The 15,561-nt window shown below is 40.8% G+C and overlaps 1 protein-coding gene across 8 annotated transcripts in view; it reads right to left on the minus strand.

Moving 5' to 3' along the window:
• The window catches only part of NCOA2 (nuclear receptor coactivator 2), a 263,532-nt gene that overhangs the window by 25,897 nt on the left and 222,074 nt on the right, over positions 1-15,561 (minus strand). For all 8 annotated transcript variants that reach the window (XM_079796731.1, XM_079796728.1, XM_079796724.1 and 5 more), the window contains 3 exons: positions 13,183-14,452; positions 5,669-5,879; positions 2,377-2,583 (listed from right to left, as the gene is read on the minus strand). In XM_079796731.1, the coding sequence (XP_079652857.1) occupies positions 2,377-2,583; positions 5,669-5,879; positions 13,183-14,452 (1,688 nt within the window). The remainder of the gene's footprint in view (positions 1-2,376; positions 2,584-5,668; positions 5,880-13,182; positions 14,453-15,561) is intronic.

The raw sequence follows: 15,561 nt of genomic DNA on the forward strand, positions 1-15,561 counted from the left end.
ATAACCAGTCTGCAATACGCAGCTAGCCCAACAGCTAAGGCCCTCACTGGGACAGATGTGGGCCGTTGGCTAAGAAATAAGAATTACTACAAAGTTTTTTACAACACGGACTTGCCACTCTTCATAGTTCGGAAAAGCTGTTAAAATTGTTCCCATATGTACTTAGAAACAGGTGCTGTGGCGTGTGGATAACCCCAACTTCCTTCCTCAGGAAGTGAATCACATTAGCTGATACACACGTCAATGCTTTACTTTCCAAAAGGGAGGCGAGGCCAAGAGGAACAAGGTAAAAAACTGATCATCAATACTCTTATCACAAACCAAAATCACGGAGACTATCCCGTGAAGCCCAGGCCTATCCCTTTCGGAGCATTAGAATTTGTTAAGCTCTAACATTGCCCAGATCTTTCTACTACGGTTCTTTGTAGCCAAGGCCGGGAACTCCTACTACTTCAACATGCCTGCACCACACATTCCTGAGGATAGCTCTAGAATGGGTTAGGGCAGACTCGTAAAAATCCTTTTATGCTTGAGATGTTAATAGCTAGCTGACCACACATAATACAGGAGCACGATACTGGTAAGCAGGATCGGGAGTCTGCTTTCCCTGGCCCGGCCGCCGGGATGCTGGCAACTGCCAGAGATTTGCCAAGACTTGATATTCTAGAAGTTCTGGAAAAGCCCCAAGTGCGGACCCTTCATTTTGAAATGTTTAATGACGGATGTATAGAAGCTCTGCTTTCAAATACATGACTTGCTTTCATTTACTTTAATTATAATAAACAACTGAAAATAGGGTATATTTAATAAACGGAGCAGCCATGTATGGCGGGTGGTTTTTTCCTGGAGAATGTGCTCCGTTAGGATGATTAAGAGGGAAGGACATTTAGAAAAAGTGAGAACAATATTATGGTAACATATATTTAACAAACTATTTTAACATAAGATTTAAGTTTTACAAATATATAATAGGCATTTTAGCTTTTAAAAAAAATCTATTATCAAAACAACAATATGAGATTATAGAAAGTCCAGAAAGCAGAAGGTAAAACCATCCTTAATTCAACAACATTAATGCAATTATAACTGGGGGAGTTTCTCTCAGCGTTTTCTTTTTCAACGAAGCACAGGCAATTAATTGCATGATGACAGCCTGAATACCAGTGGTCTCTGGGCTGCTTAGATTTGAATAGAGGTATATCCCCAAGTTCTTACGCCAGGCTCCCACAAGGACTCAGGTCTTCTTGGATTCTGCTAATAAGAAGCCACCTTTAATAAGTCATTGGCTCCTGTTCTCTTATACAATTTTACATAAACCAATATTTTATTTCTATAAATCAATACTTTGTCTTAAAAATTATGCAAAATTTATATGGCACTATTTCTGTGAATATACAAATTAGTGAAGCAGTAACTTCCTGGCACTTAGGATAGGTACCCAATTAATATTTGTTGAATGAACAAACTATTTTAATACAGCTTTTTCATTGCTTATGAAAAACAGAAAGTAAAAAAAATCCATCTTTTCCCCTTAAATTGAACTCTTATTTTCAGTTAACTATCTAAATGGCAAATGTTTACAGGGATTACATACTAAGCTAAAAACAAGAACAAACAAATAAAACCCCCCAAATTCAACACCCACCAATATAAGTTCTTTTATAATATTTATTATTTTAGTGCCTTTTTCTTTAGGTCCTCATTTCAACAAAGGAAGAAGGCTATAAATTGTGAGCAATTCTTCATAAAGAACTGGAGATCAAGCCTGCAACCCGGGCATGTGCCCTGACCGGGAATTGAACCGTGACCTCCTAGTTCAGTGGTTCTCAACCTTTCTAATGCCGCGACCCTTAATAGGTCAATGCTCAACAACTGAGCCACACCAGTTGGGCTAAAGTTTTTATTTTTAATGAATATTTTTCTGAATGAGAATTGTATCATCTACAAGCATGAAAGGTTGGCTGAATTTTAAACTTTTATTCTGAAATTCTCCAAACACAGATTATCAATGAACAGGAAGTTTTGGGATTATCAGCAGATTATCACAAGAAGCTGGCAACCACCAAATTATTTTATACACACCACCACAATGTCTCGAACAGTAATGGGAACAGAAGTGAAATAAGCCTATGGTATAGGTGTAATAATTAGCAACCTCTGAAAGTAATGATCACAGAATAAAAGGGCAGCTTACTGGAATGCTCTCTGATCTTCATATACCACTCTCATGGTGAAAATCTGTACACTTTTCTTACATTCAAATGTTAGCTTCTAACATGAAAAATTTCATTGGAAGAATTCTACTAGTTTGATGTGGATGAAAGGTATCATTAAGTTACAGAACCCAGTAGAGTAACAGTGCATTTGAGCCCTTACCTGTGCTACTGTTCCCCAAATTTCCTTGGTTTCCTATCATCCCTTGGTTACCCATCATTCCTGGCTGAGGTATCACTGAGTAGGGACTACTGTTTCTGATTGGTGGGAAGGGTCCAGCACCAGTTGGGCTTTGCAATGTGATGTCAAGTGGTAAATTCTGGTTTGGCAATAACCTGCCCAGTTGCCCTGGTCGTGGGTTATTAAAAGCTAAGGAGAGAACATATGAAAATTGAAGGTTAATATCGGATAACAGAAAATAACTGTAACAAAAGTAGTGTTTAGGAAAAACGCTGTCTGTAAAATAACAAAAGATATGCATGCCAGAGACCAACTGCCTACGCAGAAGACAAATTCAGACAAAAAACATGCAGTGTCAAAATCTCATAAGCTAATCAATAAACTAATTTAATTATTCACATTCTTGCAAAAAAAGAAAGACAAAAGAACGTAACCATATATTTTCCCCCCAATACTAGTTTCTAATATTCAATTGTATTTGCTAAATAAACCACTAATATGGTGTTTTTCATGTTATATTATTAGAATTTAGTAGTATTGCTGTCAGAAGCTATAAACATCTGCATACAGCACCAAACCTAGAAACATATGGTTTGAATGTTACAATTACATGTCTATACTAGATTTTCCTAGAAGAATTAGGTTCAAGGTGTTGAATTTCAGTGGAAGTGAAAATATTCGAGTGTGAACTCTGTTACCTGAAGTAATCATTAATGCTTTAGGACTCTAATCTTTAATCTTTCAAATACAGCTTTTTAGAATTCCAGATACATTTAGATTTGAAATGATTCTTAGGGTTAGTTCCCAAGAATTTATTGTACTAGTGCATTGTACTATCACACAGATAATCAGTTATTTGATATCAATGTTATTAAAAAATTTTTAAAGTATAAAGATATTATAAATTACTAGAGGCCCAGTGCATGATTGAATCATGCCTGTGTAGGGTCCCCTACACGCTTTTGCTTTCGATCACGGGGGAGCTGGGTGCCTGTCCACTGGTGCACCAGGCCTTTCAGAAGCCTCCGGCGCGGTGAAGGCTTCTGAAAGGCCTGGTGCACCAGTGGACAGGCACCCAGCTCCCACGCTTTTGCTTTCGATCACGGGGGAGCTGGGTGCCTGTCCGCTGGTGCACCAGGCCTTTCAGAAGCCTCCAGCACGGTGAAGGCTTCTGAAAGGCCTGGTGCCTGAGTGGACAGGCACCCAGCTCCCCCGCTTTTGATGGTCCACGGTGGGACGTGAGCTCGCTGCCCCAGAGGTCCCTTCTGTGCCGCAGCACAGCCATGGTGCAGACGCTGAGCTCACGCCGCCACTGGCGATGCAAGCTCAGTGTCCCGCCGGCCCAATCGGTCACCCTGGCCACCCCGAGTCCCGCCCCCCCATGCCTCCTGGCCAATCGCGGGCATAGCGAAGGTACGGTCAATTTGCATATTTGTCTATTATTAGGTAGGATAATTTATAGCACTAAAGTATTAATACCAAGTTTTCACTTTTTCTGAATTATTATATAAGCATAGTATGAAATAGAAAATTTAAAAGAAATGGTTCTTTACAATCAATAACAGAAATAAAATATTTAGAAAAATTAGGGCTTGAAATAGAAATGACATACATGCTTATTCATGGCTTCCTCAGGGTTAGTTGTGTGGGTTACCCATCAATAATGTGAACACTATTAGGAGGTACAGATGGAGGAGAAACCATGAATTCACACGCAATTTGTCCTTCAATTCCCCTGGATAATAAGCATGAACTTTCTAGTGTTTCTCACTCACTTCTCAACTCTTTGACTTGTGCTCTCAGATGGTCCATAAATAATCCTCTATTTCCCAAGAAATAGGCAGGTTTGAGAGATAACAGTAAAAGCTCGACTTTGTTTTACCCTTTAGGATGATCAGGAATCACTTGAGAAAAGATCTAGTAAATAAATGTACCCTGTCATTTGGTTGATAGGTGCCATTTCTGGTTTGAGAACCAATGCGAAGCTTTGGGCCAAACTGTATTAGAAGAGAGGGGAAAATCATTCTCTCCATTCACCAACGTAACTCTAAGGAGGTTATCTATCTTCCTATAAAATATGTCCCTGGAACAGGGAAAGTTTTTCTCCCATTCAAACTATTGGGCAACTTAAGGCAACTATCAAGTTTGTAAACTAAGTGTTCATAGTGAAGGTTCATCTTAAACTTACCTAAATAAAATTTAAAATAAAAAGAGTAAAATAAATGATAAAAATGTACTTAAGAGTCTATCAAACTAACCAAACTTAAAATGCACTTAGAACACATTTGTATGACAAAGTTCCATGTAAAATTGATATTTGTATGAGGATTCCTAAGAGCTAGAACAAGATGTTTTTTATTTTTTTTTATTTTATTGATTATTTTACAGAGAGGAAGGGAGAGGGAGAAAGCGTTAGAAACATCGATGAAAGAGCCGAAACCGGTTTAGCTCAGTGGATAGAGCGTCGGCCTGCGGACTGAAGGGTCCCGGGTTCGATTCCGGTCAAGGGCATGTACCTTGGTTGCGGGCACATCCCCAGTGGGGGGTGTGCAGGAGGCAGCTGATCGTTGTTTCTCTCTCATCGATGTTTCTGGCTCTCTGTCCCTCTCCCTTCCTCTCTGTAAAAAATCAATAAAATAAAAAAAAATAAAAAAAAAAAAAAGAAACATCGATGAAAGAGAAACATCGATCAGCTGCCTCCTGCATACCTCCTACTGGGGATGTGCCCACAACCAAGGTACATGCCTTTGACCGGAATCGAACCTGGGACCCTTGAGTCCGCAGGCCGACGCTCTATCCACTGAACCAAACCGGTTAGGGCAGGACAAGATGTTTTTAAATGTGTTTAGCCCTTTCATATATAATGATTAAATATTTTGAGAATTTTTAGTAATATATTATTCCTAAAAAGTCAGCATAACTTTCTCATTTTCTACATTTTAAGTATTCACTTATATATTAAAACATAAAATCTATTTAAACTCAATTTCTGAAGGCAGAGGCTGAAATGCAGGGAACTATGAAGATCATCTAAAGAACTTTATGTATGTGGGTCAGCTAACCTCACTCTATGTTGATTAAATTGACCACAGGGAATGCTGGGAAGCCACGTTCACGAGAATCCACTCTGAATACTGTTGGGAAGGACCAGGACAGTAGATGGTGCTATTTGACCATAAAAACCTTGAAGTGACTAAGCTGTTTGCATGAGATTTTAATAATCCCCGTTTGTGATGGTGATTATGTGGCATAACCATCAGTATCTCATACTCACTGCTCTGGGAAATTCGCAGTGCTGTTTTCTGGGCTCCAACAGGTGTAACCGGGCTGTTTTCAGCTGTGAGTTGCATGAGGTCATTGATGATGGCTTGCTTGTCAACTGATCCAGCAGGGGCGCCAGGCCTCGTGTCTGGGAAAAGCTGTGGTAATTGACTATTCTGCAAATCATCCAAAATCTCCTCCAAGTTGTCCAGCTCGCTGCCAGGCTGCAGTAAACGACAGAAGAATTTATCCCGCCCCACTGTGAGTGTGGGCACCACAGGCCCGCTGGCAATTACAGACCTAACTGGTACAAGGCACCTCAAGCCAAGTACAAGATGCATGCCCACCTCAGGCTCAACAGTCAATTGATCACCTTTTAAAAAATTAAATTGACAGAGAACATATAACTTAATCTCTAGGTCCTGAATTTCCTCCTCTGTAAAAAGAGAGACAGCTGAATTAGAAAGAAAGGTCTCTTCCAGCATCGTGATTCATTGGCAATTTATAAATTCCCCCTTATTTTATGCTAGTAATTCAATTAATCACAAGTATGCATATTTCTAATTAACCAACAACTTACTTCTAATGAACCAACAACTTACAGTCCAGATCTAGGTTTTGTAGTTAATTTCCCTAAGAAATGATAACAGTAATAAATGCTGTTAGAAAATCTGATCCAAATTTATACAACAACATCAGTACTTAGTAAATGGTGATTCCCATTTAGAACTTTTTAAAAATTAAAATATGTATTTTTTATTGATTTTAGAGAGGAAGGGAGAGGGAGAGAGAGAGATAAAAACATCAATGATGAGAGAGAATCATTGATCGGCTGCCTCCTGCCGATTGAGCCCACAACCCAGGCACGTGCCCTGACCGGGAATCGAACTGCGATCTCCTGGTTCCTAGGTAGACACTCAACAACTGAGCCATGCTGGCCGGCAGGGCTTTTTTTTTAAGAGCAGGGGGAGTAAAACACTAAATCAGCTTGCAGCAACGGCAACCATGACAGCTAAGCATTGCCTTTTCAACTTGACTAGTGGTTTTTCCTGCTTGTACTTTCAGTTTCGAATAACACTGGCTTTCTCATCACTCACCAGCTTAGGTGACAATATGTAGGGAAGAAGCAGGATGAAAACAGGTTGTCCCCAGACACAGCACCTATCAACCTGACTTCACAGAAGCCATATATAATTTCATTTCAGTTACCAACATAAAAATAATAAGGTAAATATCACCACCATGTTATACTTAGTGGTTTTCTTCCAGCAAGCCCAACTAATTTTCATATTCTTTTAAGTAGAACCTACCTATGTGCCAAGTATTTAAAACCAGACAGTGCCAACCACACTAGAAAATGGCTAAGTTACACGCTAGGGTTACTTTCTAGTGAAGAAAGTGGTAAGAATGATTTTCTTGATGTGTAGGTGGACAAATGTAAGTATAAGTTAGGCAATTTCCCCGAAGTCACTGAATGGACTTTGAATCCTTGACCGTGACGAACCCTTTCGTCTACACTGGCAACTCAAATGAAATTGCTTACCTCCAACAGGAGGCACAGTTAAGCACAAGGGCTTACAGTTTTATTCTATGTACAATCCTTATTTCCCATGGAGAGGTTGGACTTGTTAATGTTCTTGCAATTTATGGCAAATATAATAGGGATCCATTTTCCTGGGTTACAAGAGGGTTTTCTGGTTAGGTTAGCCACTCATTTCTAGCAAAAGACAGAAGCATCAAATATGAGAGAGACACATCTCAGGTGAGGTGAGGTTCCAAAGTTAGCACCCCTTGACACTCCCCAGGAAGGCACCTCACTGGATGTCCCCTCCCAGGGCAACAGAGCCAGTGTCTCCTGCTGAGAGGAGGCACATGGTTGCTTGGCTGAATCCTAAATGGTAACAAAGTTGCACTTGAAAGCCTGACGCTGCATTTTCACTCGATACAGGCACAGGGAGCCAAACCCGGGTGAACCCTGTCACGCCCCTCACCATCACTGCACTAGGGCTCCTACTCAGCATACTCAGTACTCAGCGGGGGAATGGTGGCAAAACTGCTCACACTATTTAACCATTTAATAGCCACCTCTTCTTCCTTTCTGAATGCACACAGACCATTTTGTGTAAGTTAGATGGATATGTAAAGTGAGTTCATTACACATCTATCTGTATCACGTTTTGCTGAATCTGTAAGTATAAAGAACAGTGTAAACATTTATTGTTCTCCAACAACTGCCTGGAACACAGTAATGGCCACTCAGTCAACCCGATGACTTCTTTTCACTATATTAATCTGTAATCTAAAACGTTTTCCCAGGATCAACTACATTTCTTATAGAAATTCTTGTAATTTCTCAGAATAAATTATTCATAAAAATGTGTGATATCCTTATAGTGGTGCCATGAAAAAGCTTGAGATTAACCCTGGCTGCTTTGGCTCAATGGACAGAGCGTCGGCCTGCGGACTGAAGGGTCCTGGGTTCGATTCCAGTCAGGGCACATGCTCAGGTTGCGGGCTCGATCCCTAGTAGGGGGTGTGCAGGAGGCAGCCAATAAATGATTCTTTCTCATCATTGATGTTTCTGTCTCTCTTTGTCTCTCCCTTCCTTCCTCTCTGAAATCAATAAAAATGTATTTAAAAAAAGAAAAAGAAAAAAAAGCTCATGATTAGAAGCGGTCCTAACAACCTGGGAAGTGTGTGGCTGCCCTAGGAAACCAAAACTGCCCTGGACACCGCTGCCTCGTAGAGCACTTCAGAAAGCAGCCCTGGAAGCCCACTGTGTGTGTTTGCGTGTGCGTGTGCGTGTGCGTGGTGGTGAATGAGGTGGCTGTTCTAAGTGATAAAGGTGCTTCTTTTTTAATTTTATTGGTTTCAGAGAGGAAGGAGAGGGAGAGAGAAATAGAAACATCAATGATGAGAGAGAATCATTGATCTGATGCCTCCTGCACGCCCCCTACTGGGGATCGAGCCCGCTACCTGGGCATGTGCCCCTAACTGGAATCAAACCCGGGACTCTTCAGTCCGCAGGCCGACGCTCTATCCACTGAGCCAAACCGGGGAGGGCTAAAGGTGCTTCTTGAGAAAACTTTTCAGACTAACTTGGATGAGAAGCATCCAGAATAAATAGGTTCATATAAACAATCATAAAAAATAAATCATTTTCCTCAATGCTATTGTGTAAATAAATATATTTTCCCTCAACCTGATACGTGTAAAGGAAAGTTTTTATACTATCAATTAACAACAGTCTGGGTCTAGGCTCCTGCCTTTTATTTTTACCTTTACTGTTCCCATTAAAATGAAATTATACTTTAAGCCATCTCAAATAGGAAAATAAAAATCAGCGATTCAAAGACTTCCTGTGACAGGATTCTTCCTTTGTAACCTACTCTTGTGTATAATATAAAGAGTTTAAAAGCCATGCAGAAACTTCTTGGTGTTAGAGTCAAAATGAATAGGTTGTAGACGTTTAATTACTGACACTATTTGAGTTCATTCAGTGTGCTCTCAGAAAGATACACTATGAAAATTTCCCCATGAGATAGAATCGCTTTGCTTGCGTTTATTCTTGTTAATTTTTGGAGTACACATTTAATGCGAATATAATTGTCTTAAGTTTACTTTAAATGTTTTTCTTCAAGGAAATAAAGTTCAAAATGCCTATACTCCTTTGGTTGTTCAGCAATAAAATTGGACAAATATGGCATTTTCTTCTGTAGTCATGCAAGCTTTGGAAGCGATGGATTTGATCACAGTAAGTTTCTGATCTAACATTTCCTCCCCTAAATTAAAAAAGCAATTTTAAATTAATTTTAGAGAGAAGAAGGGAGAGGGAGATATAAACATCAATGATGAGAGAGAATCATTGATTGGCTGCCTCCTGCACACCCCCCTAGTGGGGATGGAGCCCGAAACCATGGCATGTGCCCTGACCAGGATTTGAACTATGATCTGGTTCATGGGTTGGTGCTCAACCACTGTGCCACACCAGTTGGGCTCCTTCCCTAAAACTTTGTAAGCTTTAATTATCATCCAAAGTTCTTTTAGTCAGCCCCTCTTCACTTTTTAGGCATGATTTCTTCACAAGACAAAAAGATTGATGCCTTCCTTTATAAGGCTTTGCCAAGATACTTCAAAGTTTTGCTTAGGCATCTATTCGAATGCTCAAATTAGCCACATCAATTGAAATAGTTAGTTTAAACTATTTCAGGCAGAAAATGAGTCAGAAAGATTTTCATACAAGTTCTACAAAATGAAAATGGAACATGATTTCTTTAATTTTTCATTTTTCTGGTTTTATGAATTTTTCATGTGTCAAATTACTTGTTCTTTGAAGCAAACATTAAGAGCACATGCATTTTAATAACACAAGTATTCTAATAAATTACTAAATACCTTTTCAAAATTTTAAATAAAAAGTGTTATTTTACCATATTTGCGTAACATAAAATTATTAAAACATGGTAATCTAATTTACCACATTTGAAGGGAAATACTATAGTGTAAGATATAGTTTTCTATTCTAATGGAACCAAATACAAGAAGAAAAATTTTTTAGACTATTTCTAAACCCTCATCCTACGTAACCCAGTAGCATTAGAAAGAACATAAGTTCCATTTGGAGGGGTATCAACGGACTCTATTGTGTAAATAAGTATATAACTTCCAAGCTGGTAAACAAACTGGAAATTTTGCCGTCATTACTTCCTGTAGGTTATGAAGTGCCGTAGAAACAAATGTTTAAATACTCTGCCCAGTAAAGAAGGCTATTTTAGGTAAAACAGCACCACCGGAATACTTCCTGTCCTTAATCAGTTAGTGATCGGTTAAACACACACTCGGGCAATGGCTCTTTGCTGAGTCAAAAGAACAAGACAGTTAACTGTGTACTCAGGCTTGCTAACAGTTTATCTCACTAAATAAAAAAACTTGTGTTTCCTTGAAATCAAAGAAAAGTCTCCAATAAATGTGTATAGTAGTTAATAGGAGATACAAATAATCTGTGTTTGGAATTAGTGAAGGAGAGCAGGAGGAGAAAAAAGTCAGTGTTTTTTTTTTTTTTAAAGTCATTTTAACTTTGATCTAAATTTAAGTAATGCATACTTCCTGTGGTAACTTTTCTTTTCAAGTTGCAATGTTTTTGATGTTAAAAGTGCTCTGAAGCAGTATTTTTTGGTGGGGTTTTAAATGGAAGGGGATGGGGGGGGTGGTGAGACACAAATTAGTTTCATTTAGAAAAAATACTGTAGCCGAAACCGGTTTGGCTCAGTGGATAGAGCGTCGGTCTGCGGACTGAAAGGTCCCAGGTTCGATTCCGGTCAAGGGCATGTACATTGGTTGCGCGCATATCCCCGGTGGGGGGTGTGCAAGAGGCAGCTAGTCGATGTTTCTCTCTCATCGATGTTTCTAGCTCTCTGTCCCTCTCCTTTCCTCTCTGTAAAAAATCAATAAAATATATTAAAAAAAAAAAAAAAAGAAAAAAAAGAAAAAGAAAAAATACTGTAGATGTGTGGTGTTTGTGTACACTGTCTTGTGGTCTACTGAAATACTAACAGATTTATACTGATAACACTCTGGGCCTTGTTCCCTAGGTGGGACATAATTTTGATTAGAAAAATGTTTCTCTTAAACAAAAATTAGAAACTGAAAGGACTTTTTTGTCAGTTTCTTTTGTCTGAACTTAAGTGTAATCATATATCTAAACATAGAAATGCCAAGCAGTGTCCCTCCTCCCTGGCCCTCTAAGTCCTAGGGCCTCAGGCCTGGGACAGAAACAAATGGTGTTTCTGGAAGGAGGGGCCGACCACTGAGCTACTAAAAGCTAAGGTGGGCCTCTCGAGTCACCTTGCCCTCTAGCAGGTGTCAAGAGACTTGAGTGACAGTATGTGTGCCCGCCACCCTGAACTGCCACTAGCTCTGTATATTCTAATCTAGTAAACCTCAAAAGATTAAAACATTCACAGTTGTCAGGATGGCCTTACAGTAACTTTATCTAAGATATTGCTATTAACTTTCTATGGGGCCCTCGGTTTCCCCACCTTATGATTGTACAGCATTACAAAATAGCTGCTATATAGAATTCTGCACTAACATCGAAGTTTAAGGGTTAATTACCAAGAATGTTTATATTCTTAGGCTGTTTGCCTTGTGAAGGACACAGCGGCTTGAAAATCATCTCTGCCTCATAGGAATGGTAGCAGCTGTCAAGACATCGAAGCGAAAGAAATAAAGGAAGCCAAGTGCTTAGAAACCCGGACAGAGCCCAGCTGCAAGCATGTGCAGCCCCGACTCTCCCGAATCCTGCTCTCCATCCAGACCCACCTGCACCAGCTTCTGCTGACTCAGCAGGTTCAAGGCTACACATGGCAGGGGTGCTGCCCTCTCCTCTCCCCATGCACACCTAGTCCCCGAAGACAGTGACACACATCAGATCCACTTACAAAACAAGTGTCAAGGACAAATTAGCGAACCATTTTAAGTAGAAAAGCCCATGTAGCTCCTTCTCTTCTTAACCATTCATGTCTTACAAGGCTTGAGGCCCAGGGCAGAGCCAGGGATTGGAGGAGAGTGGAGAGAGCAGGGTGGGGTCTTGGTACATTAACCCAGCTGGTCACAGATTCCTCAGGAAACAGCTTATGCCAAGCCACTGTGTCAGTTAATAACTTTTTTTTTTAATAAAGAAAATATTAAATAGTTTACACTTTCTTTGTGATGTCATTATGTCCCCTGAGAATTATGAGGATTGATTTTGAATTATCACTTAGCCACCCTGGATTTTTTCAGATAATTAAATCTTCAGATAAGAACAGCAGGTAACACAACTGATATTTCAGGTTTGCATTTATATATGATGGCTCAGCTATACTAACATCAAGTCAAACTTGACCTCTCCTTTCTTACTATCCATTGGCCCTTACATACCTTTTATACGGATGGTCTAAGAAATTCTTTAGCGTGATTCAGACGTTTTGGTTGAGAACAGAGTTACAATGATTTTCATTAGGTTTGAAAAACCAGTCAAACCCTGATCTTAAAATGAGAAAGGTAAATAAATAACTTAATTCAGTCTGTACTGACAAGGCCCCCGCTTCGAGGAAGTGATTATCTCCAATTTCGGCATCGCCTGCTAACAGGGGTCAAACTACAGCTGGCCTGTGGGGCCTGTTTTTGTGTGGCCCACGAGCTAAGAATGAATGTCAATCAGATCAAACCCGAATATTAGGGCCTGGAGCACAGCACACCGCTTGTGCTCAGTGTCTGTGGCTGTGTCCACACTGCACAGACTATGTAGCCTGCAAAGCCTAAAATATTTACCATTTGGCCCTTTACAAAAACAGGCAGTCAACCCTGCCCTATGGTAATGTCACTCATTACTAGATAGGGTATTTGGAACTCTGTTTCAATCAAGTGAGAAAATAAGAGAAAACTTATTTTTATCTCATCACCGGTGGCCTCAAAATGCCCCTGTGAAGAAAATCCTTAATGGATATGGGTGAGTAGCCTTGGGGAATACATTATAAAACTTACCTGGTCACTAGGCTCAAAGCTCATCTCCTCCTTCTCGGTCTTCATAGCTATTAACTTTGTGTTACTGGCAGGGTCCGTCTTACTGTCCAGCCGCTCAAGTTTGGGGGTGATTTCCGGTAAACCAATATCTTTAGTATCATCTTTATCCAGCAAATAGCGAAGTAGTGCATTCTCTTTCTTCTTGGGGCTCACTGGCTCCTGTTTCACAGTCACCTCCGAACCAGGAGCTGTGCTGTTGGCCTCCTGGCTCAGCTCTTTGCCTGTGGCTTCCGCTGTTAACTTAGCCAAGTCCACAGGAGAACTGCTGTCCTGCAGGAGTCTGTGCAAAATCTTATGCTTCTCCTTGAGCGAGGTCCCATGTGACGACCCGGAACCGGGCAAGCTACCCGCGGAGTCCTTGTTTGTGTCCGACAAAGAGCTGGACAGCGGCGAAGGCTCCATCTGGTCAGATTTGGTGGTCAGCAGCTGGAGGAGTTTGGTCTGTCCTTTGCTGTCATGCAGTCTGTTCTGTCCGTCAGCTCGCTCGCTGCTCACACCCTGGGGTCCACTGGCATCACTGGTGTCCTTTTGCTCTCCAGGATGGCAGCTGCTCTCTGCCTGTCCAGCTGGACCTTCAGAGGGCTCCCCATACAGCCCAAAACAGTCTTTGGAGTCTAAGCTCCCCATCTTGCTGAGTGGGGGAGGATTCATATTAACTGGGGAGTTTTGCAAATTGCCCATTTTTAGGTCCGGCGAAGCCAACGATGACCCCAAAGAGACCCCGTGCCCCTCGCTGAGGGCTTGAAGTGCGTTGAGGGAACTGTTGGTGTAGCTATGGCTATTTCCTGTGCTGCTGCAAACTCCCACAGGGGAATGCAAGCTTCCTGCAGGGGAAAACTGGCTGGGTGGGATTCGGGGGCTTCCAGCCACCCCAGGGCTCATGCGATGTCTCGGTGAAAGCATGGAGGTGGGCTGGCCTGGATTCATGCCAGGGCTGCTCTGTGAGGGACTGTTCATTTTGAGTGCATAGTTACTACCCTGAGGAGTGGTGGCTTGCATGCCTGACACATGGTTCAGTCCCCCGGAACCACCAAACCTGCCCATGGGCATGCTCATTTGCTCCTTGGGGCCGTTGATGGGGAAATTTATATTGCTACCAATGGCCATGTCCTGACCTGGGTTCGAGCTGCACATGGCCTGATGGGCAGGGCTGCTGGAGCTAATTGGATTCAATGGCTTCCCCATTGCTTGTCCAGTCAGATCCGGATTCATTAAACACACATTCTGCTCTCTGTATAATGAGGAAAAAATATAAGATAAAAGGCAAAACACTTAGCAAGTTGTTATTAATTTTGAAAAATGAAATGGCCTCTTTTCTTTAAAAGAATGAGCTATACTTAAAGGAAAGATAATACTTTGATGAAACAATCTGCAATTATGGGCAAGACTGAACATGTTTAGTGTTGGACCAAGAGGGATGTTTTTCAGTCAACTCATTAAGATGTCTGCGGTTTTCCAGACGGAGGGGGTGTGTTTAAATTTGACTACTACCATACTGAAATTGTAGTTATTAGAGAGGTTCCAATTAATTATATATATCTTTCTCACTTAATGCTATCTTATCATGAATAACCGAGAACTTGAACAATCCTAAAGAAATGACCCAAACAAGTATAGCTGTCTTCAGTTATTTACCAGAGCTTACAATTCCTAACAATAGACACATCTGTAAGTCTGGAGAGCTCTGATGTGGACGACTTGGCTCAAGATGAACAGCAAACTGAGTGGTAAAAACTTGCCCCTAACTATTAGGAACACTACAAGTTCCAGAGCCAATAAAGTTACCAAAACTGTTTAGAAGTAGGTCACTTAAACAGATCCCCACACCCAGGTCCCCTGTATGTCAAAGCAAGAGCCTCCAAAACAGACAGCACGGGAGGGGACTTCGAAGTGACCTTAGTTTGTGATCTGATTCCCCAACTCCTAGACAACCCCACCCACTCCCTTACTAATGACTAAAAGCAGGTTTTCTGAGCTGGATGATTTTCCAAGCCCTATGAGCTTTAATTTACAGCCCTGGCAGTCACTCGTGAGTTACCAAATGTGTTCACAAATCCAAACAAAACAGGTTTCACAAATTGTCAAACATCAGCTTTCAGTTAGGGGGTGAAATCTGGCACATCTGTAATCACTTTCAAATTGTTTCAGTTTGAGGTCAGATTTATTAACAGTTGGCAAACGGTGCTGCCTGATTTTTTTTTTTTTATTCCAAAATAAGAAAGCAAATAATTGAGAAATGCAATAAAAGGGGACTCTTTCCCGGAGCAACTTTATATATATCTTCTGATAGTACCTCATAAAGTTTTATATAGCACATACATAAATATTTATAGAAGTTGA

Source organism: Cnephaeus nilssonii (genome assembly GCF_951640355.1).
Source record: "Cnephaeus nilssonii genome assembly, chromosome: 18".
NCBI classification, from domain to species: domain Eukaryota; kingdom Metazoa; phylum Chordata; class Mammalia; order Chiroptera; family Vespertilionidae; genus Cnephaeus; species Cnephaeus nilssonii.